Source organism: Canis lupus, chromosome 25, assembly GCF_048164855.1.
Source record: "Canis lupus baileyi chromosome 25, mCanLup2.hap1, whole genome shotgun sequence".
In the NCBI taxonomy this organism is placed as follows: Eukaryota; Metazoa; Chordata; class Mammalia; order Carnivora; family Canidae; genus Canis; species Canis lupus.
The window spans coordinates 43654857-43679458 of NC_132862.1; the positions used below are offsets into that span (position 1 = coordinate 43654857).

The 24602-nt window shown below is 35.4% G+C and overlaps 1 protein-coding gene across 34 annotated transcripts in view; it reads left to right on the plus strand.

Annotated features, from left to right (window-relative positions):
* Nucleotides 1-24602, plus strand: part of ERC1 (ELKS/RAB6-interacting/CAST family member 1) — a 545178-nt gene that overhangs the window by 280006 nt on the left and 240570 nt on the right. Inside the window, exon 17 of one of the 34 annotated variants that reach the window (XM_072799526.1) lies at nucleotides 3066-6310. The exons of 32 other annotated variants lie outside the window; for them this stretch is intronic. In XM_072799526.1, the coding sequence (XP_072655627.1) occupies nucleotides 3066-3075 (10 nt within the window). In that variant the 3' untranslated portion in view covers nucleotides 3076-6310. Of the gene's footprint in view, nucleotides 1-453; nucleotides 640-3065; nucleotides 6311-24602 lie in introns of those variants that run through there. One more of the 34 variants, XM_072799524.1, reaches the window with a different exon arrangement.

Genomic DNA, 24602 nt, shown 5'->3' on the forward strand with positions numbered 1-24602 from the left:
TAGAGTTAACTTTTGAGTGATAAAGCAAAATTATTTGAATGGGAGAGGTCTGGGAACCATTCCTAAAACACGGTAGGGGACAGAGCTGAGAAGCAAGTTAAATCAGAGCCCAGAGGATTTAAGAAAATGGAAGAAGGATGGATATCATGTTGTGGAAAATAAAGTATCCCCATGTGATGTTCTGAAGCAGAAACAGGCCTCCCTCACTAAAGTCACAGTATTGATAAGTTTTGTTTTGTTTTCTCCATGCACCAATATTTTGATTTTTACCTGTCACATCTTTCCTGCTAAGTACAAGTATCTGTGTATAACAGAATAGTGCTGTATTTGTGTGGGAATTTTCCTTTATCATTAGAACTTTGGGAAGATATGGAAGAAGTTTTAAACGAATGCTTGACTTCAAGCCATGGAAAGGGAGTTGTGTGTAATTGTTTTTCCTTTTTGGTATCACAGTGCTACACTCTATTGGGACTTCCCTTTCCAACCAGGTCAGAGATTACATTTCTGAAGACTACTACAATTAGCAAAACTATTTTTGGTGACATCAAGCACTCACACAAGGCATGGGATAAATTATTCAAGTATGTAAGAGAAATTTGTAAGTAGTGTAGAAATTTAGTAAATATTAAACGAAAGTTTTAGAAATAAAGTGCTAAAATCTGGCTCTGATAGATGACCTTGTCTCTCAAATCACTTTCTTCAGTTGCTCAGAATATATTCTGTGGCACCATGATGTTCTTAGTTCTATTTTTCACAAGTTTTATGTCATACAGATTTAGCAACATAAAGTTTTAAAAGTAGTCCTTGCTTTAATTTCCTTTTAAATTTCCCCTTGTTCCTGTCTTTCAGTTTCATATCTTAGTAAAGTGGTCATTTAATACCTTTCTTTTAATAAGTTATCTCAGCACTTTAGAAATAATCCTCTACCTAGATAATCTGTTGAGAGAGTGGTCATTCTTTAACTGGCCCTCTCTGTTTGCACTGCCCTGTAGGCCAACCCACATGGCACTACCAAGTCAAAGAAGGAACAGTTTTTACCTTATTTTTACCTCTGGAACAGTGAATTAAATTCCCTGTTTTTTAAAAAATGTAGATTTCCAAAGTATGCCATACAAATAAAAAAGTAATGATTCATAAAACCTCCATTGAAAACTGTAACCTAAACTTAATTATACACAAAATACTATGAATGATATATTGTGGGTTCTAATACAATCCCTTTCGATTCCTTTTCACTATGAAACTGAACAAGAGAATAGTCTTTCTTCTGCTATATTCTGTACCTATTTTCCATAGGTTGAGCAAGTTCTATGAAAATCATAGTTTCATAAAAATTTTTATTAAGCATGAAAAATGAGTCTTTTTATTCATAGTGCCAACATAGGGTGAGCTGGCATTGGAGTGTGAATGCAAGGCAGTGGAGAATGAACCAGCTATTCTAGAAATTGTACTACTCAAACTCATGACCTGAATTGATACTTAAAATTTACTATTGTTATTATAACTGTCCTCAGTTGGGGGTTCTCAATTTCTACAGTTTGCTCAGAATTCACTTCATTCTTTTGTTAATTTGTAAGGGTTTATTCCTTCCAACTAGTTGTATGTGATACCTGCCTCTAGTTACTTATGACAATTAGTAGGAACATACTTCCTGGAATAAAAGAGCCTGAATCTGAATTTATTAGCTCTGTGACTTCAGCAAGTTCTTTAACCACTCTCTGCCTCAGTCTGCTCATTTTTAAAATAGTAATAATTATTTCTGCTTCATAGAATTTTCATGACAATAAAATAAATTACAATGGAAAAAGATATTATCTTTCTTTTGGATATTGACTGTGACGACCAGGTTCTTCACTCTAATCATGGCAGAACCTGCCATATTTTAAATGTTTACATTGTTTAATTATGGATAATTGAATAAGTAAAAGGAATTTTTCATTTTAACCAGATAATTTGAAATGTTGAAGAAATATGGGAGGAATGCACTCTGCAAGAGAAATGAAACATGCATATTTAAAGAATCTAGAATAAGAAAAGTCTCCCCGAGGAAAAGGCAGAACTGACCTATATATCTAAAAAATACAGACTTTGTTTTAGCAAAGCACTGGAATAGTCTAGTTTTCTGCAATAATCCTGACCAAGTCAGACCAAAAGGAATGACCTAATCATTTTTCTCTAACCCTACCATTTATAATTGTAATTTTTGAGCATCTGCAACAAACAAATGGTGATCCTGCGTTTGAAGACCTGTGAAACTGTTCACTTGGTAGCATGTTAGTCAGTAGAAATGCTTGAGTTGATTAGCCATTCTCAAAGGAACATTTTTATTGGCAGATCCCATGTTGGTTCTTCCTTTCCTTATGCTGTGGTTTTGTTAGCCATTATTTTCTTATTCCACTTTTATATTACTCTCCTTCCCTAAGAAAGAAAGGGTGTATTGGAGAAGGGGACAAAATAATAAAATAACAGTTATAATAACCATAGTAAATTTTAAGTATCAATTCAGGTCATGAGTTTGAGTAGTACAATTTCTAGAATAGCTGGTTCATTCTCCACTGCCTTGCATTCACACTCCTACTGCCATCCCACCCTATGTTGGCACTATGAATAAAAGGACTCATTTTTCATGCTTAATAAAAATTTTTATGAAGCTATGAATTTCACTATCCTGAAAACAAGTATGTTTGAGAAAGTGATGGAAGAGCTCTTTTGTTTCTTTGAGATTCCAGAACTTTTTGTTAAGTAGCATTCCACTAGTAAAGTTGGCAAAGATTTCAAATCCTCTGTGGGCTAAATTATATACTCTTGAGATGCCTTTTGGCTAAAGAAAGTTCTAACTTCACGAAACAGTAAATTTTCATGTGTACCTAGGAGAGTCCAGGAATATAATCTAAATTCTGAAATTTAAAGAATCTTCTAAGAAAAATAGAATATGTTTAGAATTAAGAAAGCAGTTGAAAATGATTACTTGAAAAAGTTCAGGCTATTTGGGGATAGTATAGGTTAGATGTCAATCTGTTACACCTTGAATAGTTAAAATGAGTCTGTATTTTTTTTTTTTTCAGATTTATTTGAGAGAGTGCAAGAAAGAGCAAGAGAGCAAACACTAATGGGAGGAGGGGCAAAAGGAGAGGGAGAAGCAGGAACAGGGAGCCCAATGCTGAGCTCCAACCTAGGACCCTGGGATCATGACCCAAGCTGAAGGCAGACACTTAACCAACTGAGCCACCCAGGTGCCCAAAGAGTCTGTATTTTAAATTATTTTATCTTCTGATATCCTGTAGTATTTCATTTTGAAATTTATTTTAAAGTTACTGATATTAAAAAAAAAAAAAAAAAAGAAAGAAAGAAAGAAATCCTGAGCAGCTGGGTGGCTCAGCGGTTTAGCACCACCTTCAGCCCAGGATTTGATCCTGGAGACCCAGCGTCGAGTCCCATGTCCGGCCGGATCCTGGTATGGAGCCTGCTTCTTCCTCTGTGTCTCTGCCCCTCTCTCTCTCTCTCTCTCTGTCTCTCATGAATAAATAAATAATTATTTTATTTTATTTTATTTTATTTTATTTTATTTTATTATTTTATTTATTTTATTTTATTTTATTTTATTTTATTTTATTTTATTTATTATTTTATTTTATTTATTTTATTTATTTTATTTATTTTATTTTATTTTATTTTTTTATTTTATTTTATGATAAACACAGAGAGAGACAGAGACACAGGCAGAGGGAGAAGCAGGCTCCACGCTGGGAGCCCAACACGGGACTCGATCCCAGGACTCCAGGATCATGCCCTGGGCCAAAGGCAGGCACTGAACCGCTGAGCCACCCAGGGATCCCTTAAAAATCTTTAAAAAAACAAAAAAAGAAAAGAAATCCCAACTAAGGATTTATGACAACCTTCCAAATTAACCAGAAAATTAAAAAGTTATACAAATATATCCTAGGAACAGTTATACCCTAGTAACAAATTGAGGTGTTTTCTAAGTTACATAAGAACTTATATACTTTTTGCAAAGCCACATTTATTTATACCTCCATCAAATGCCCTTATTAGAGGCAGTAGACATATAATAAAGGTCTTATAGTGAACTTGGAAGCCTAAAATATTAAATTTTAAATATTCTGTAGGAAATCATATAAATTAATTTTTAAAATTCCTATACTTGAAAAAGAAAACAAAGTATGCTATATAGCATAACTATAAACAAGTAACACTGGTGGAACTGGTCCTTTGTATAGACACAGAGCAGAGTTTGTGTCTATATCAACTATCCCTTGGGACTTAGGGTCTTCCTTTCTAGTCTTGCTTAACTCCTTGATTCTGCCCCCTTTTTTCTACCATTATCTCCAGCTCGCTTATGTATCCACCTTATAGAATGTGTGATCTTAACTGTTACTAGCATCTTCCCTTATTAGACTAATAGTTTACTTGGGGCTCTGAGTTGTTATAGAACAATGGAAGAAATGAATTAAATATAGTAATTGTTAGAATTTTTTACCCCTTTCTGCTCCTAAACTTTGACCATGATCTCTGCTTTTCACAAGAGATACGGCATGTGTATTATGTTTTTCTCAAACCTTTTTATTTTCTTGAAACCTGAATTGGAATCAATTGCAAATAATCCCATGCCTTTCTCCTCCCTTAAAACTTTAATCTACCTTTTAGCCATTTAGAGCCACATATACTTTCCAAATAGAAGAAACCGTATTCTTCAAAAAATCATTCTTTTTAATCATCTTTTCATGTAAAGACCCTCAAATGGCTGGAATAATCTCTACGTAGCAAATAAAACATTTCAGATGAAGGGCCCCAAAGTACCTTTCTTTTTCAGGTTTTATTTTGCTTTCTCTGCCCCATCAATATATGTGGTTTGTGTGTAAGAATGTCCGTACTGTGCAAGGATGAAATCAAGAATATAGGTTATCTTCTTTCTCCCAAAGAGGAAAGGAATAGGATTATTGTCCTACTTCTTTTCATTTTCTTCTCTACTGGAGGTGTGGGAATGTATCAGCTAAAGAGCTAACTGATGCAGCTAGGTAAGCCTTAACCTAATTGCAATATCATTTTGAGAAAATCTGTTATATAATATACCAGGATGAGAACTTTTTTGGTTTGGGAGTTAAAACAAAGCGAACTTTTCCTTTCAAGACCTTCCTTTACAATGCCCTCAGAAAGTACCGTAGAGGTAATTACTCATTCTGTGAATGGATAAAATTTCTGTTGAGCTTTGGATGTAGATGGTAGTAATCCATCCATTTAACCATAAGATTTTCCTTAGAAGATCCAAGTAGGAGTATCAAAGATGCTCCCTGCAGCAAAGAATGTATTTACATTTGAACCAGTTTGCTTACATTATATAAAACCGGTATAGTAATACTTAGACCCACCTCATGATATTGTTGTGAGGATCAAATGAGGTAAAGTAATGGAAACCCTCTGAAATTAGTGAAGCTGAATATTTGCAAAGCAAGATATTCAGAATGGAAGATCCACTCTGTACTTAACTTCTTAGGTCTGCAGTTCTTTTATTCAGAAATGAAAGGGTTTCTTAAATCTCTAATATCTCTATCATTTAAAAATTGTATAGTTCTTTGAGTGACCTTCTGAGATGTCTTGATTCTGTAGTTGTAAATGCTCTGAGTAAATCTTGGAAATAACTTATGAATAAACAGTATACTGAAAAGAAGTTGGGAGTCAGATGTCCATGATTTCTTGGCTGAGGACTAGGCTGCACATTGACAGGAGACTACCCAGGGTTTACCAGAGACTAACCACTATGGGGATGAAAGTGGAATTGTGATACTAAAGGTAGAGTAGTGCTAGGGAATTTGAAGTTCCAGTCCATTCAGAGTGGCAAAATGCTTGTTAAAACTTCTGGCATCTTGCTGAAGTAACAGAAAGCTAGGTTTTAAGAATAGGGATCATGACCTACGATAAAGCCTGCTGTAGAGCCAGACCAACAAAACTTAAAGTTCCAAGAAAGTCAGGGAAGATTGAATTTGGAGGATAAGTCTTACCAAGAGAGGTTTGGGAAGTACCCTGAGCTTTCAGCAGATCAGACTAACAAAGGATAAATGTAAGACTACAAAAGTACAAGGAGGTCAGCTATTAACTAAATTACCTACTAGAATAGGGACACCTGGTTGACCCAGTGGTTGAGTATCCACCTTCGGCCCGGGTCATGATCCCAGGATCCTGGGATCAAGTTCGACACCAGGCTCACCACAGGGAGCCTGTTTCTCCCTCTGCCTATGTCTTTGTGCCTCTCTGTGTCTCTCATGAATAAACAAAATCTTAAAAAAAAAAAAAATTACCTACTGGAATAAAAATTAGTGCTCTTCAGAATAACATAACAGAATCCAGAGCCTTTACAGTGTATCAACTACAACATACTGTATTGGGTTTCAAAATTTGTCAGACATGGAAAGAAACAGTAACATATAACTCCTAATGAAGAAAAGCATGCAGTAGACATCAACTCCAAGAAGTCCTAAGAATCATATTTAACAGATAAAGACTTTAAAGTCACTATTATAAATATGTGTCAAGAACTTAAAAGAAAATGCCTTATCGATGATACAGGAAATCTTAGCCAACTAAGGAAAACTACTGAGAAGTAGAAATTTGGAAACTGAAATTTAATGAAAAGTTCATTGAATGGTCCTAGTAACAGACTAGAGCTGAAAACAGTCCATAAATTTTAAAAGAGATCAGTAGATAGTCAATTTGAAGAATGGGGAGAATGAGGAGTGTTAAACAATGAATGGAGCCGTAGAGATATACTAACATACAGATAACTACACACAAAAAAGATAAAAGAGTAAGAAAGAGGCAGAAAAAAATTTTGAAAAAATAATGGCTGAAGTATTTCTCTAATTTGATTCCAAATACATAAATATAAGGAAGTCTATAGGAAATCTGTGTATCTCCTTATCAATTTTTTTATAAACCTTATAACTGCTCTAAAAATCTTTTAGAGGGGATCCCTGGGTGGCTCAGCGGTTTAGCGCCTGCCTTCGGCCCGGGGCATGATCCTGGAGACCCGGGATCGAGTCCCACATCAGGCTCCCTGCATGGAGCCTGCTTCTCCCTCTGCCTGTGTCTCTGCCTCTCTCTCTCTCTCTCTCTTTCTGTGTCTCTCATGAATAAATAAATAAAATCTTAAAAAATAATAAAATAAAAATCTTTTAGAAATAACACACATGTATTTACAGATCCCAGAAACTTAGTGAAACCTAGCAGGATAAATAGAAAGAAAACCACATCTGTTGACCTTGTAATTCAATTGTGGAAACAAAACATAAGGAGAAAAACAAAAGCAGCAAGGAGAAAACGACATACTACATAGAAAACATGATAGCTGAGTTCTTATCAAAAACATTGGAGATCAGAAGAAAATGGAACATCTTTTAAAATACTGGGGAGAGGGCAGCCCAGGTGGCTCAGTGGTTTAGCTCTGCCTTCAGCCCAGGGCATGATCCTGGAGACCCGGGATCGAGTCCCACGTCAGGCTTCCTGCATGGAGCCTGCTTCTCCCTCTGCCTGTGTCTCTGCCTCTCTCTCTCTCTCTCTCTCTCTCATTAATAAATGCATTTAAAAAAAATAGTTGTCTTTTAAGTAGAGTATGAGAAGAAAAAATTTTTTCTATATATGCCAACTAATTTGCCAGGTCTTAACCTGGCAAACCTGGCAAATTGGGAACTTTGGAGTAGACAAAGATTTCTTGGTATATAAAATATGTTAACCACAAAAGAAAATATTGATGAACTGGATTTGACCAAAATTAAAAGCAACTGTTCTTCAAAAGACACCACTAAGAAAATGAAAATAATTGTCAAAGATAAAAGATGTTTATGTGAAAAATATTTTGTATAGAACTTTCAAATGATAAATATCTATTACATATATGTTTCTATAGGATTTACCCCATTGTGTTACAGTCATTTATTTGCAAGCTTTATTTCCTTCCTCCGGACACCTGACATTTAGAAGTGTTGCTCATCTTGAATCTGTGCCTAGTACCCAACATATAACTGGCACTCAGTAAATATTTTTTGAATTGTACTGAATTATTTTTATCTTCAAAGTGAAAGTAAGTATTTTAAGAGAATATAAAGCCAAATAACTTTTTTTAAAAAGCCTTTGTGTTTGTCTTTTTTTACATGTTTGGTCTTTACAACACATTGAATATTGTTTAGGCCCAGAGTTCACCTTTTCTCTCTGGTTTAATAATTTAGGAAATTAAATATAAGATGCTAATTTGGCTAGGAACTGTTGATATGGAAAATATGTGTGATATACACATCAATTTTACACATAAGTCCTTCTCAGAGGGAAAAAAGATGAACCTCTCATTTTAACAGAATATCTTGCTGTGTGTGTGAAAGTAATTGTGGCTGGACTCACTCTTTTTCTTCTTTGTCTTTTCTTCCACATAGTGATATTCTTATAATACCCCATCAACACTGGTATAATTTTCCGCCTAGAATGAAGTTATTCTTTCTGTTTATTTGTGGTCATGCAGTTTCTTATTAGAGATACTGTTGCTTTTTAGAGCAAAGTGGCTGGTTATTAGCTACTAGAGATAGCAAATACTTCTGGTCTTGAAATTAAGCTTTAGTTTCACAGGTGGTAGTGTACACATCTGGAGTGGACTTACCAGAATATATCTCCCAATTCAGGAATCTGGCATCATGTTTGGTGTTACCTTTCAAGTTCAGCGTACCCACAAATATATAGCAGTCTTTTTTGATATTCCTTTGTCTTTGGGTACATCTACCTCATATAACTTACCTTTTCTTTGATTATTTCTTGTTTTTTTGTTTGTTTGTTTTTTGCGTTTTTGGGGATTTTGGAGTTTTGTTTTGCTCTCTTTTTTTTTTAAGATTTTTTTATTCATGAGAGACACAGAGAGGAGAGAGAGAGAAAAAAAGAAAGAGAGATGGAGAGACAGGCAGAGGGAGAAGCAGGCTCCATGCAGGGAGCCTGACATGGTACTCGATCCCTGGTCTCCAGGATCAGGCCCTGGGCTGAAGGCGGCACTAAACCGCAGAGCCACCCCGGCTGCCCATCTCGTTTCTTTTTCTTTGTGTTTGCTTTTTCTTAGCTCAAGTATAAAACATTTGCAGCACTCAGAATTATGAAATGGTTAAATCTGGAGCTGGGGTTTAAGATTGTAAAAAGAGCAAGGTGGTGAAAATAAGATGATTCTCTTCTGTCATAAAAATGTATTTGATTCAGATATGTTTATGGATATTATTTATATGTTAAAAATAATCAAGATTTCTATTCACTATTCTTTTTTTGTTGTTGAAAGGCAGACATTAGAATTATTAATTTCATATCATGGTTCCATTTCCCATAACATGAAATATAATAAAGTCTCATGTTACTTTGATCTTTTTTTATCTTTGGGAGTGAGCAGTGTAATCCTGATATATCACTAAATTAAATATGAAACAGATTAAATACTATCATGACCTTTCTAATATCCAGGCTTCTATTTGAAACATTTATTTATAACCAGTTCCTACTTTCAATGATAACATTAATCTGATTATGTTGTACTTCCGTTTACAAACCTTTAGAAGGCCCATATTTCAATCAAACCTTTGTAATTTTGTCCCTAGATAAATTTCTGGCTATGTATCCTTTTATACTTTTTATATTCATTCTCCAGAAACATCTAACTATTCATAGTTATTTTATATTCTCCTTCCCAGTGCTTTTGCTAAAAGCATTCTTCTGTCTTAAATGCTTTCTTCATAATTCTTCCTTTTGTGGTTACACTTTATTCTCACAGTTCACACCAAATCATATCGGCTATAGAGAAACCTGCCTAAATCTTGCCAATTCCTTACCTTCACAGAGCTCATAGACCTAAACACAGTTTTTTTGTAAAATGAAGCATAGGGTTCCATGGGTGAGTATAAAAATGGAGGTGCCTGGGTGGCTCAGTAACCTTGGTAGATTATGCCCTTAGCTCAGGTCATGATCCCAGGGTCCTAGGATTGAGCCACACATCAGGATCCCTGCTGCTCAGCAGGGATCCAGCTTCTCCCTCTCCCATAGCCCCTCCCCCTGCTCGTGCTCTGTCTTGTTCACTCTCAAATAAATAAATAAAATCTTTAAAAATAAATGGCCAGTATGAGTAGGGTACATCCTTGTGTATTATAAAAGTCTTTTGGTTTCCTGAGCTTTTCTCCTTAATCTCCTTAATCTATCCAAGGTGTGGTGGTTTCTTTTCATGAAATTGGGAGAGTACTCAGTGTTGATTTCACAGTATTACACTGTAGTAAGAAAACATAGTCTATAAAAAGTAAGCCAAAGAGGTGCAAAAATAGCTAAGTTTAATATAGAAATGTTTAAAATTATCCATTGACTGAATATACTGGCCTTAGACTGTATGTTGATTATATCTTCAGGCTATTATCAAGATGATGCCACCATTTCTAGGTGCTCTTGAGACTCCTCCTTAGATATAAGAACAGCTTTCTCAGAAGTCTTCTCCTCTCTCCTCCCATAATAGGCTTCCCTTCAAATTCATGTGGCCAGCCTGAATTACATGCCTAATGATTGGGAAGAGAAAAGGGGCTTACCATTTTTGCATTGTTTTAATTAGTATCTATCTACCCCTGAGGTCTGGAGAAAGGGTCTTTATCTTTGAGTCACACTGTGGAAGGATTGAATACATGAAAACTTTTGGAAGGAAGAAGACAGGAGGGTAGGAGTATGGATGTTGGTTTGACAGCCCAGTATAGTCTTCTACAGTTGCCTCCTAGTTGCCATATTTCAGTATGCCTTGAGCATCACTAAAGTTACTGGAAGGGAGAAAAAGGATGTCGATTCATCTGGAGAATTTGATACATGCCCTTATATTAAGAGAACTTCTGTTATTTCTGTGTAAATGTCCTTTAATACAGTTCAGTTATTTCCAGTTTTTACAATATTAGTTCTCCAGATTTTTGTTAACTTTTAGCTTTTTCTCTTAAGGATTTTTCTTACATGATTTGTAATTTTTAATAATGAGCTCATCTTCTGTGGGACTGCTTTTCTTGGAAGTCTTATTCAGATCAGCTTTGAGTTTGTGCAGGGACCAAATACATTTGTTGTTTCTGGATCAATATTTATATGAATCTCTGTGCTTAGAATTCTGTGTATCTCATGAACCTAATGATTTCCATAGATGATTATTTTCCCACCGGTAACTGTATACTCTTTGCTGTTCCACTGACCTGGTAGGCAAAGTTTTTCTTCTGGTCCCCACTTTACAGAAGGAGCCAACCTTTGTGACTTTTTTCTAGCTTCATATATGTAGATCATTTCCATCTCTTCTTAAGCCTGAATCCTGGAATCTCCTCCCTTGTCTTTCCTTAGCTTTTCAGGTCTGTAACCCAGTTTTGTACCTCTCACACTATTTTCACTTAAGCTCTCATCAGTGCTCTGACTTTGCGTTCTATGTTCATTCTTGACACTTCTGGTCTAGCTCATGCTTGATACCTCATTGTTACTTTCTGTTTTATACAGTATTTTCATGAGTCTCAAGCAGGAGGGGAGTGTCTTTTTATGTTGGCTTAGTTCATAAATATTTATCAGAATTATAAGTTCCATTTAAACCAAATTTATTTTCAGTATGTTAGCTTTTTCTCCTTCTCTCCTAATTTTTGGTGGCCTTTATTTTTGTATACATATTTTTCTTTCCTGAATGCTTCAAAATCCATAACAAGGGTTTTGATTGCTACTTTTTTAAAATTGATTGCTACTTATAAGTCAGAGTATGTGTTTCAAAAAGTTTGCTGTTTCTTAAGGTATGGGGTAAATCACAACTCTTAAACCAAATTTTATGTGGGAAGGTAGAAGAAACAGTGATGAAATACGTGCTTGCCCCTCTTCATCTGTATTTCTGAATTGTTATTTTGTTTAAGTTTTTGTAAAGTAGAGATTTACTTCTGCTTAAAAATGTTCATCTTTACCCACACTTTGTGTGTCTTATGGAATAGTTTATTTTTCCAATATACTATAGAGGGAGAAAAAAAAACCTTTCTGTTCTCAGCCTACTCATGATATCCAGCTCCTGTTGCTTTGGCTCACAGTTCATTCTACCTCATGATAAACACCTTCGTATCTCATTATAACTTAAACTCTGTAAGCTCTCCAAGCAGACTTTTAGAGGAAACTTACTGTATTATCTAAATGAGCCATGACAAGCCTGGGAGTGGAATTTACTGCTGGGAATAGACCAGGTGGTATTAAAGGGGCTTGTTCCATGTGGTAATATTGAAGTAGAAACTGAAGGAATGAACCTTTTTTTGCTACCAGTTTCCTGAAGAGATAAGACAGTCACACTGTGCTTGTGTATTTCCAGCTCTCCATGTAAAATTGTATTTAAGGATTCTTGTTATTTCTAGGTCTGATATTTTAATTCATTTTATTTTTATTTTATTGGCAGGCTTAATGTAATTAAAACCTTCAGTACTAAAATTCTAAGACACCAGGAGGTAGATTAAATTGTTGTTATATTATGAAATAGACTCTATAACTCTTCTTACTAGACATAAAGCCCTATTATGATGAAGTAATATTGTTTAAAGATGTCGATAATTTCCAGATGTGAAAGAGAGTGTAAGCAGTGTTTCTTCATCAAAACAAATACACATATTCCAGTTGAGGCTGTGCTAATTAAAAGAGTGTTTTCCCCTCATTTTGTCGTTATTCCATTTGTTAGAAAATATCCAAATAATTGCACTAAACACAAACTTTTATGCATTTGTCACACGCAAACAATAGAAATATATTGACGGTTGTTTTGGGGAGGTTTCATCTGGGAATAGTGTGGGTAAATACCCCCTTCTTCCCAGTCACCATCCTGGTAAGTACTGATGGACTCCAGAGCAAGAATGGCCCTAGAGACCATTTATAACCCATCTCTTTTATCACTGATTTGAGAGCTATTTTAGCAAATGGCAGCTGTTGTCAGTTTCTTCAGACTGAAAATAAATTAATTCTGTTTTTGTCATGCAGATAGTTAATCACATCAGTTAATTTTGAGCCAGTAAATACAGAAGGAATAGTAAAGTTTCCTAAGTGTTGCATAAAATAAATTCTTTGTGATTTGACTCCTGAGTTAAGGTATTTTCTTCCCTTTTGTCAACCCCCAAAATCCTTCCATCTCCCACCCCTTACTTTGAGGTTTTCAACAGAATGCTTTAGTGAGCCACAGGCCCAGGAATCATGTTTGTCACGTTTTAGTACTTGGGATTGAATAGAATTTACTCCCTTTGAAGTTAGCTCTGGGTGTCAGCAATTTGAAGGAGTTTCTTCTCATCCTACCACTTTTTAGCTTTGGTGCTTACCTCTTGTATCTTTCTAATAATTACATCTTTGTTTTCATTTGTAAAGACTAAGATTGTTTTAGAGCTGTGTTTTGTCTTTATTTTAAACTAATACTGGAGTACCTCTGTGGTCACCAATCACTGTTTTGCTAAGTTAGTGATGCCTTTATGCTACCTAAGATTTTTTATTTAAAATTTGGGGATCCCTGGGTGGCTCAGTGGTTTAGCACCTGCCTTTGGCCCAGGGCATGATACTGGAGTCCTGGGATCCAGTCCCACATCAGGCTCCCTGCATGGAGCCTGCTTTTCCCTCTGCCTCTTTCTCTCTCTCTGTCTGTCTGTCTCTCTCTCTCTGTCTCTCATGAATAAATAAATTAAAAAAAAAAAAAAAACACAGACCACAAAATTTTTTTAAAAAATAAAATAAAATTTGCTCAAGCATTTTTTGCTTGGTTTTTAGGTCAGAGGACTCATGTCCTCTGTGGTATTCCTTTTTCATCTCAGCTTCTTAAAGAAGTGCTATAAATAGAGGCTTTCAACTTCGAAAGCACTGTGTATTTTCATTGACTAGAACTAAACTGAACTATAAGCTAATAAAAAGTACCAAATGAAAATATTATGGTATCTTATTGCATTCTATTGTAGGTGTAATGTAGTGTGAACAGACTAGCTTTGATTCATTGTAAATCCCATCTGAATACTGACAACATGGTTAAAAATATCAGGAGATAAATCCCAGAGGTCACATTTGTGGGAATGCTTATTGACATATGTAAGACCTTATTTCATTATTTAAAGAACAGCAGTATTGCTCTTACAGTATAGGGCAGTATTGTAGGCTGCGGCAGGGATAGAGGTAACATGAAAGGTGAGTGGCTGCTGAATTACAATGCTCAGTGCATTTGAGATTCTTTTTGTGTTTTAGCTATAAGCATATATATATATATATATATATATATATATATATTTTTTTTTTTTTTTTTTTTTTTTTTAATTCATGAGAGACACAGAGAGAGAGAGGCAGAGACAGGCAGAGGGAGAAGCAGGCTCCATGCAGGGAGCCTAACGCAGGACTCGATCCCGATCCCGGGTCTCCAGAACCATGCCCCGGGCCGAAGGCAGCACTAGACTGCTGAGCCACCCAGGCTGCCCAGCTATATAAGCTTTTTTGCATGAAGAGTAGTGATCACTTCATAGGCAGTTTTCCCTTGGGCCCTAGAGTATTATAGCAGATTTGAAGCAGATAAAGACCTTGAGATTTTAAAAGCCTCACTTGCAATTATATTAAAGTGAGGAATTGGTAATGAAAAATAAGAACCGGGCAGCCCCGGTGGCTCAGGGGGTTAGCATCAGCTAGTAATTTTCACATCTGACAGATAATCGCTAAGTTTCCCCCACAAATTTAAAATATTCTTGGGATCCCTGGGTGGCGCAGCGGTTTAGCGCCTGCCTTTGGCCCAGAGCGCGATCCTGGAGACCCGGGATCGAATCCCACGTCGGGCTCCCGGTGCATGGAGCCTGCTTCTCCCTCTGCCTATGTCTCTGCCTCTCTCTCTCTCTCTCTGTGTGACTATCATAAATAAATAAAAATTTAAAAAAAATTAAAATATTCTGTAGTGCCCTTGTGAGTTCTCTGGGCCATTCAGGAACTGTGGTAGTATCATAGAGTTAATAAGATTAGCTAATAATAAGTATCGGTGGCATCTTAGTTCAACATTAATTATTGCTCTATCAAACTATAAAGGAAGTGAGTAAATTGTATATGAGGCAATTAATAGACTCTTCATCTACCTGTAGGGAGACAGCTCAACATATTAAGAACAGTGTCTTTCAAACTCCCTTTGACTTTGACTCCAGTAAGAAAAACATTTTACATCTTCTCCCTTTCCCGTTCTCTCTCTCTTCTTTCCCTCTTCTCTGCTCCTCTCTCTTCTTTCACTCTCATGCACACATATACACATAAGTGAAACATGATTTAACAGTGAATTTTCTCATTTACAAAATGGGAATTAATAAAATACAGTGTTGGGATGCCTGGGTAGCTCAGTGGCATCTGCCTTCGGCTCAGGGCGTGATCCCGCGGTCCCAGGGTTCGAGTCCCACATACGGCCTCCCTTGCATTGAGCCGGCTTCTCCCTCTGCTTCTGTCTCTGCCTCTCTCTGTGTATTTTATGAATAAATAAAATCTTTAAAAAAAAATTACAGTGTTGAGGGAATTAAATAAACAAATACATATGAAACACTTAAAACAGACTTTGGCTATTAACTTCCACTGTATTATTTATTATTAGAATCTTAATTGAATAATCCCAACAAATAATCCCCAAATATCCTAATGAGGTTAGGACTTTTGGGAATTGGGGAAAAAACAATAATTTCAACCTCTAAAAGTGGCACTGTATATGTAGTTAAAGGGCCACATTTTTTTCTGGATTTTTACTCCCAGGCAGATAAATTTGGTATCCCTTGACAAAGATTTTCTGGATTTTTAAAATTGATTAATTTATTTATTTTAGATTTTCTGGATTTATACTTCTGAATTTGGATCCAGTTAAGAGATAGAGAAGTCAGATCAAGGGAGATGGAAATGTTATTTTTATACTGTTAAAGCTGATGAGCATAAATGACTTTATATTTGCAACCAAGTGGCCTTTCTAATATTTTACTCCTGAATTAGACAGATCTACACACTAGCACAGCCAGTTAACTGTAGATGTTTTACTACATGGCAGAGAGAACAGGATGTACTTTCTACATAGACAAATCAGAGGAAAGGAGAGCATTAGAGGCGAAACAAGCATGTGTATCTCTTTGTTTAAGACTTGCCAGTCAGCTCTCAAGGGAGTGAGATTGGGAACAGAGACATAGAAATATGAAGAGTGAGTAATATTACCCTAACAATGGGAATATCTTGCAGGGATATAGGAAGCCCATGATCAAGTTTGTATTTCATAACTTTTAGCAATTAGGTATCTTTGCTAGTATGAACTTTAAGGATAGACACATCAAGATTTGAATCTTGCCAGTCTCATTTAATTGTACTGGCTTGGGCAACCTAGAATTTTGAGGAGCCTTAAAAGAGATCCAGCTGCTTTGTCAGAAAAATTGACCACTCACTTCTCTTCCCTGTTCCATTCATACACTTTTAAATTTACTAATGTTTGCTTGTTATTGACCTACAATAAAAATCTGCAATCACAAACCTCTCAGTGAAGCAAAGCTGAGGACCAGATCATTTCACCGATGTGAATTCTACCAAACATTTAAAGATGTAACACGTCTTTCTGAAACACTTCAAAAAAAGTGAAGAGGAAGAACACTCACAAACTCATTTTACAAAGCCAATATTTCCTGGTACCAAAGTCAGATAAGGACACCACAGGAAAAGAAAATTACAGTCCAATATCCCTGATAAACATAGACATAAAAATCCTCAAACAAACTGAATATAACAACATAGGCAAATCAGCCAATGTCATTCACCACATTTATAATAAAAATCATATTATCATCTCAGTAGATGCAGAAAAAGGATTTGATAAACTTAAGCATCCTTTCATGATAAGATTTCTCAACATACTGGGTATAGAAAGAATCTACCACAACATAATAAAGTCCATATATGCCAAACCCACAGTCAATATCATGCTGAATGGTGAAAGGTTGAAAGATTTCTCAATGGAATCAGGAAAAAGACAAGTGTGCCCACTTGCACCACTCATAGTCAACATAGTCCTGAAAGTCCTAGCTAGAATAGTTAGGTGAGAATAAAAAATAAAAAGTATCTGAATTAGAAAGGGATAAGTTAGTTACCTTGTCTCTGTTTGCAGAGAGGACGTGATCACTTATATAGAAAATCCTAAAGACTATACCAAAAATCAGAACTATGAAACAAATTCTGTAAAATTTCAGGATAAAAAATCAATGTACAAGTCAGTTGTGTTTCCATATACTAACAGTGTACTCTGAAAAAGAAATAAAACGACCCCATTAATAATAGCGTTAGAAATAATGAAATACCTGGAAAAAATTTAACCAAGGAGGTAAAAGCTCTCTACACTACAAATGATGACATTGAGGAAAGAATTTGAAGAAAAATAAGTGGAAGGATATCCCATGTTTATGGATTATAAGAATTAATATTGTTCAAATGTCCATATTACTCAAAACCATCTATAGAATCGGTACAATCCCTGTTAAGATTAGAGCAGCATTTTTCTCAGAGAAAACAATCCTGAAATACTTCTGAAACTGCAAAGGCTCCCAAATAGCCAAAGTAATCCCAAGAAAGAAAAACAAGGCTGTATGCATCACAATCCCTGGCATCAAACCTCATTGTAAAGCTATAGTAATCACAGCACTATGAAACTTGCATAAAAGCAGACACACAGAACAGTAGAACAGAATTGAGAGCCCAAAAATAAACCCCTGTACATACAGTCGAGAATATTTGACAAGGGAGCTACAGATAATCAATAGAGGTTTGTCTCTTCAGTAAATGTGGTTGAGAAAACTGGATATTCTCATGCAAAAGAATGAAATTGGACATCTGCCGTATAGAACACAAAAATAATTCAAAATGAATTAAAGACTTAAATACAAGGCTATAAAGTGTAAAACTACTAGTAGAAAACAGGGTTGGGAAATAGGGAGGGAATCGTCTTGGCAGTGATTTTTTTTTTAATGTGACAGCAAAAACTCAACAAAAGCAAAAATAAACAGTTGGGACTACATCAACCTAAAAAGTTTCTTCGTGGCTAAAGAGACAATCAGCAAAATGAAAAGGCAACCTACAAAATGGAAGAAAATATTGCAAACCATCTATCTAATAAGGTCTTAATATCCAAAATACATAGGAATTTATATAACTCAACAGTAAAACAGCAGCAACAAAACAACCTGATTTTTTAAGTGGCAAAGGAGTTGAAGTAAATGTGTTCAAGGAAGACATACAGATGGCCAACAGGTACATGAAAAGACACTCAGCTTTACTAATCATCAGGAAAATGCAAATAAAAGCCACTATGAGATATCCCCTCACATTTTCTAAAGTGGCTACTAACAAAAAGACAAGAAAAGACATTAGCAAGTGTTCACCAGTCTGTGGAGAAAAGTGAACCCTTTTATACTCTGAATAGGAATGTAAATTGGTACAGCCACCAGAGAGCAATATGGAGTTTCCCCCAAATATTAAATACAAAACTGCCATATCAGCCATCAGTCTGACTTCTTTGCATATATCTGAAGGAAATGACACTATTTCAAAGAGATATCTGTACCCTTATATTCATTGCAGTGCTATTTACAGTAATCAACATGTGGAAGACCAGGTTAATGTCTAGAGTGGATGAATAGATACAGGAAATGTGGTATAGTATATACAGTAGAATATTATTCAGCCAGAAAAAGGGGTTCTCTCCTTTATGACTCTTACGTATGGACTTTGGGGAAATAAGTCAGAGAAAGACAAATACTGTATATTCTCATTTTTTTGTGGACTCTTAAAAGAGCTGAGCTCATAGAAATGAGAGTAGAATCGTGTTTGCCAGGGGCTTTGGGTTTGTGAAATGAAGAGGTAGATATTGGTACAGGGGTATAAACTTTGAGCTATAAATTAAGTTTTGAGAATCTAAGATATGGTATGGTGAGTGTAATTTATAGTGCTCTGTTATATGCTTGAAAGTTATTAAAGAGAATATGTCTTAAATGTTATCACCAAGAATAAAAATCATAATTATGTAATGGAATGGAGGTGTTAGCTAACTGTATTGTGGTAATCATTTTACAGTACATACATTGTAGTATACCTTAAACTTACATTAGTTGTATACCAGTATCTCAGTAAGCTGAAGAAAATATTTATATTTCTAAAGATTTAGATTAAAAAGACTTGAAGAATGAATAGGAGTGCCATCTGACTAAGGATGCCAGTTAGGGGTCAGGAGAGGAGAAGAATATTCCAAGCAGAGGAACCAACATAACAGAGGTCCAGTGGTGGCAAAGAGCTTAGTTTATTCAAATATCTGAAAGAAAGTGAGGGTGGTTAAGTATATAGAAAATGGGGTAAAAGTATTCAAGATATGTGAGGATGGCAGGACTTACATCATAAAGGATCTTTTAGCATAGATCAAGAATTTTACACATAAATCCTAAGATGATTTGCTTAATTTTAAATTTCTATCCCATCTTTAATGTTGAATTTTATAATTCTGATTTAATATAATGTGTTGACTTACATGGATGAACTATTTTGAATGGTTTTTTATTTCCTTTCCCATTCTCCCATTGAGACTTTGTTCTTTAAGAAACACAATTAGAGGTCTTTGGTTTTATTTGGAAAGAATTAGATTCTTAAAGTTTATTGATTTGCAGATGATCTTATTTTAGACTAGAAATTCCTAGAAATGATTGCTATCCATGGCAGAAAATTTACAAGCACTGCTGTGTCTTTTTTTTTTTTTCTTCTTCTTCTTAAAAAAGAGCAGTTGCTTTCTTGTATAGAGTTATCAATTATCCTTCTGGCTATTTCACTTAAGCTCGCCATGCTTTCCTTTTTCCTGTGGAGATATATAGTCAAAAATAAGTGTTTTCACTTATGGCTAAATAAGCGAAATGGAATGGTATTCCATTAGATCTGAGTAATTTGAATACTTTTTCATTTGTAAGATTGTAAGATTGTAAGATTGAATTTGTACTCTGGAAAATTAAGCCAGGTATTATGTATGCTTCCCAAAATATATAATTATATTTTTCGAAAACTGTATACCCTTTTTTCCCCCAAGAACATAATTTAGGGGTATTTTTTTGCATCTCAATTCAGGGGTTGGATAGCATATTTTCTTTTCTTAGCAGTGCATTTTCTCCTGTCTGTGGCTACTGTTTGTATTATTTCAACAGGTATAAGTGGGGCTCTTTATTTGTAATCAGGTATGACTGCACACTCCATATATAATTTCTGTTAAAGATGCAGTATACTGCTGGGGCACCTGGGTGGCTCAGTTGGTTAAATGTCTGCCTTCAGCTCTGGTCATGATCCCAGGTTCCTGGGATTGAGCCCCGTATCCCACATCCAGCTGTCTGCTCAGTGGGAAGCCTGCTTCTCCCTCTCCCTCTGCCTGCCACTCTGCCTAGTTGTGCATACTCCCTCTCTCTGTCGAATAAATAAACACAATCTTTTAAAAAATTAGTATACAGCTGAATATACTTTCAGTACCTTGAGCTTGACCCCTGTCCTTAAGCATGAAAGGTGATAGAAAAAAAAAAAAAAACAGTTGGGGGTGGGGGGAGTGTATGTTTGATTGTAATCCACAAACATTTATATATTGCCTTTAAACAAAGGCAGTTCTTTGCTCACTCCTAAAATAATTCCCTCTCTCTTTTAAATTACGTTTATTTTTAGGCTTGAATTATCTACCAAATTTATGAATTGGTCCATTCTTTCACATGAATTGAATTTGTTTTCAGATATTTTACTTGCAAAATCTTTTACATTTCATATCTTTTCTGTTTCTGCTACAGCCACTTATATGTTAGCATTTAGTGAGTTATCCCTGAGTAACTGCAGTCCATCTTCCTCTTTTCTCAGCTCTAAACTGACCTGTAAATGCTAGAACGATTTTTCTCAGTAATTACTTTTGACAGGTTATTTTAATATAATTTAGCATTGTTTTCATTTTTAATGAAAATCCAAATCATGCCCTTATTCCAATAAAAGTATAAGAAAATATTAGTAGGACAGGGTTTTATTTTTCTCACCTAACAAGAAGTGTGGAGGAAGGCAATCTAGAACAACTTTTGTGGTTCCGTGATACAAAAAGGGTCTGGGTTCATTTTTTCCCCCGCTGTTTCTTTAGTACATGGCTTTTCTCAAAATGTCTGGGTATTGCAGCTTTGCAGGCATATTACAAAGACACATACAAGGGGCAAAAGGTATTTGCCAAATGAGTCTAACTCTTTTATTAAAGACCCACCCACTAGATTGCCTTTTATTTCTTACTGACAAAAGAGCTTAGAAAATCCTGCTTTAGTTGGGCGGGGATTCCCTGATTCAAAATATAGATTCCATTAGAAAACAAGGAAAATGGAAGGGCACCTGGGTGGTTCAGTGGGTTAAGTGTCTGACTCTTGGTTTCAGCTCAGGTCATGATCTTGTGGTTATAGGATCCAGCCCACACCAGGCTCCCCGCTCAGTGTGGAGTTGGCTTCAGATTCTTTCTTCCTCCATCTGCCCCTCCCCACTGGAAGTGTGCTTTCTCTCTCTCTCTGAAATACATAAAATCTTTAAAAAAGAAAGAAACAGAGAGCGAAGGAGGAAGGATGGAATAGATATTGAATAATAGCTAACAGTGTCTACCAAGGTCTCCTGTTTAGAAAAAGAATTCCATTTTGCCTAGAGTATGAGACTCTTCAGCTGAGCTAGAATGATAAAACCAGAATCAGGTATTTAGAGACCCTAAACCACTCTGCAAAAAGAGGTTAGTTGCCTCCTATATGTAATTCAAACTTTATCACCAACTGAACAAAATACATATAAAGAAGATCAAAAACATTCTGATGTTTTCCATTACTGTTTCAGTATTTTTTCAAAAATAACAAATGTTATTTTTAAAACATTTTTGTTTTCTTGTTTTTGGTGGTCGTGGGCTAGAGGTGTCCCGACCCTATATGCCAAGCTTACTGCCATTCAGTATTTCCTCAGTATTTCCTGTATACCAATTGTGTTAGAAAGATACCCAAATGTTAACTCCAGGGATATGATTAATTCACTTTAGAGCCTTAAGGAAGTTAATCTGTCAGGACCTCTGTTTCATCATCTATGAAATGAGAACATTGGTCCCAATAGAAAAGTAGGCAAAAAATATAAATAAGCTGCATAAAAAAGTAGGAATGCATTTGGCCAGTAGAATTATTTTAAAAAATATGAAGCCTCGGGCAGCCCAGGTGGCTCAGCGGTTTAGCGCTGCCTTCAGCCCAGGGTGTGATCCTGAAGACCCCAGATCAAGTCCCACATCGGGCTCCCTGCATGGAGCCTGCTTCTCCCTCTGCCTGTGTCTTTGCCTTTCTCTCTCTCTGTGTGTGTCTCTCATGAATAAAAAAATAAAATCTTAAAAAAATATATTAAAAAAATATGAAGCCTCAGTTTTTATGACAAAAGAACATTTAATTTAAAAGATGCCTTTCTTAAACATATAGCAGAGATAATACACCATTCATTACAGTAAGAATATATATGTCATATATAATAAGATAGGGTTTTTCCTTTCCTAGTACTATTCTACCTACACAGTATTCTGTTCATTTACCTTCTAGACTCAGTACTTTGAGAGACAGAAAAATAAGAGACAAATGGTATAATGGGATTTACAGAATTTCTCTTTAACCCCTAAGATACTTGTTAGATTAATTGAGGCTTTATTTTCACTCTGTTAAAGATCCTAGTAGAATGCTAGAACAGCTAGTAGACTACTCTCAAATATACCCTGCCCATCTCAGTTAACTTTTTGAGTTTTATGATTAGCTGTTTGTTATGTTTGTTTTCATATATATCAAGAATATAATTATGTTGTTAATTACAATACTAAGAATAAGTGGCATAAGTATTTTTATGATTATATGAAACCAGTGACATTTGAAAGACCAAATATTTTGATGAAGCTGAATGTTGTTGAAAAGGATACAAGGAAGTCATTTAAAAATCATTGTTGAATGAAGAGTAAGATAATTATTAAATATTGGGGGAATTTTTTAAATCTAAAGGTGTTTTAGACTCATCGTTTTCAGAAATCTTTTAATTCTATTCTAATCCTACTTTAACAAAAACTGGACAAGATACAAAAAAAATGTACAATTTAAGTCAATGGATCATATGGTGAGCTTTGGACCTCACCTGCAACAAGAATTGGAGAAACAATGTACAGTTGTATATGTAATTTTCCCATTCTTTAGTCACCTTTTTTTAAAGTTAATCAACTAGCAGAATTGAGTGTCATAAAAAGAGCATCTTCTGTAATTTCTTATACATAATTTGTTGAAGTTCTGGGAACCTCAAAAGAGAAAATTTTTATAGAGAGTATTGTGTAGTATAAATTATTTATAAAAATGTTATAAATACCTGATTCTCAAATGATACATAACTAAAACCTACAGCACCTTTTCTATGATGTAATATCTTTAAGATATAATACAAACTGGGTTAAATCTTTTCATATGGATTTGGTTTGAATTCCAAAGACAACTTTATCAACAAATATTTTAATTTTTACATTCTAAAATGTAATTTTCTTTTCAGCCTTCACAAAAACTAATTCTAATCCTTAGGAAGTCAAGACAGCTGCTTCATGATATGACTTGCCTTTGTTTGATATTTTACTGAGATAACTGCCAATTGGAATTAAGACCCTATGAGTATAATCAGGATAGACTTAATTATTGGCTTGCTATATTCAAATCAGAATGAAAAGCTTACAGAATTTTGTACCCATACCCTGAAAAAATGTGAAGCTGTTTTGGACTAAAATTTCATAGCTTTTGTGGCTAATGAGGCATGAAATAAATTGGCACGCTTAGACTACTCAGAGTACAGTGGTACAGTGTGCATTTTCTAATTCTCAGCCCTTGGGATTCCAGCAAAGGTCACAAATTAAAGTCAGGATTAATCAAAACTACAATCAAATAAAACCCAATCATTAATCCTCTCCCAAGTTACAATGGAGTGATTGTGTAATTGTGTGAGAAGCACTGGAGAGGGCTCTTTTGTATTATATAGGAAAATCAACGTTAAGGTGTCAAACAGAAAAATGAAACCCTGCAGGTGAAGCTGTCTCTGGAGCCAAGAGAAACTGGCAATTTCTACAGAGTTGCAAGTGACCCTTTGGAGGATTGAAAGGGGTGTTAGCACTAGCTGTAGAACATGTGGGTATTCTCAGTGGGGCCCTCCACAGAGATTAGTTTATGGGCCACAGCAGGCCCTGTTTGCTGAGAAGCTTAGTGTTTGGGTATAGCTGCTTCAAGCAACAGTCTCTCCAAGGTTAACTGCCAAACATTTACTGTGTAATTCTCATCTCTTTATAATTTTGAGAAAGACTTTATAGAAAAGCATTTCCTCTGTGGGAATAATTGTCAGAATATGTCCTTCCCAACAAAAAAGAGGAGAATTCCCAAAGAAAAGAATTTTAAGCCCATGTTTCTTCCGTGTTCCTGACTTTTGAACTTACTAATGCTGGCTTTATGATTGCTGTCTTATTATTTCTGCTATTTTCTATTCCATCATGA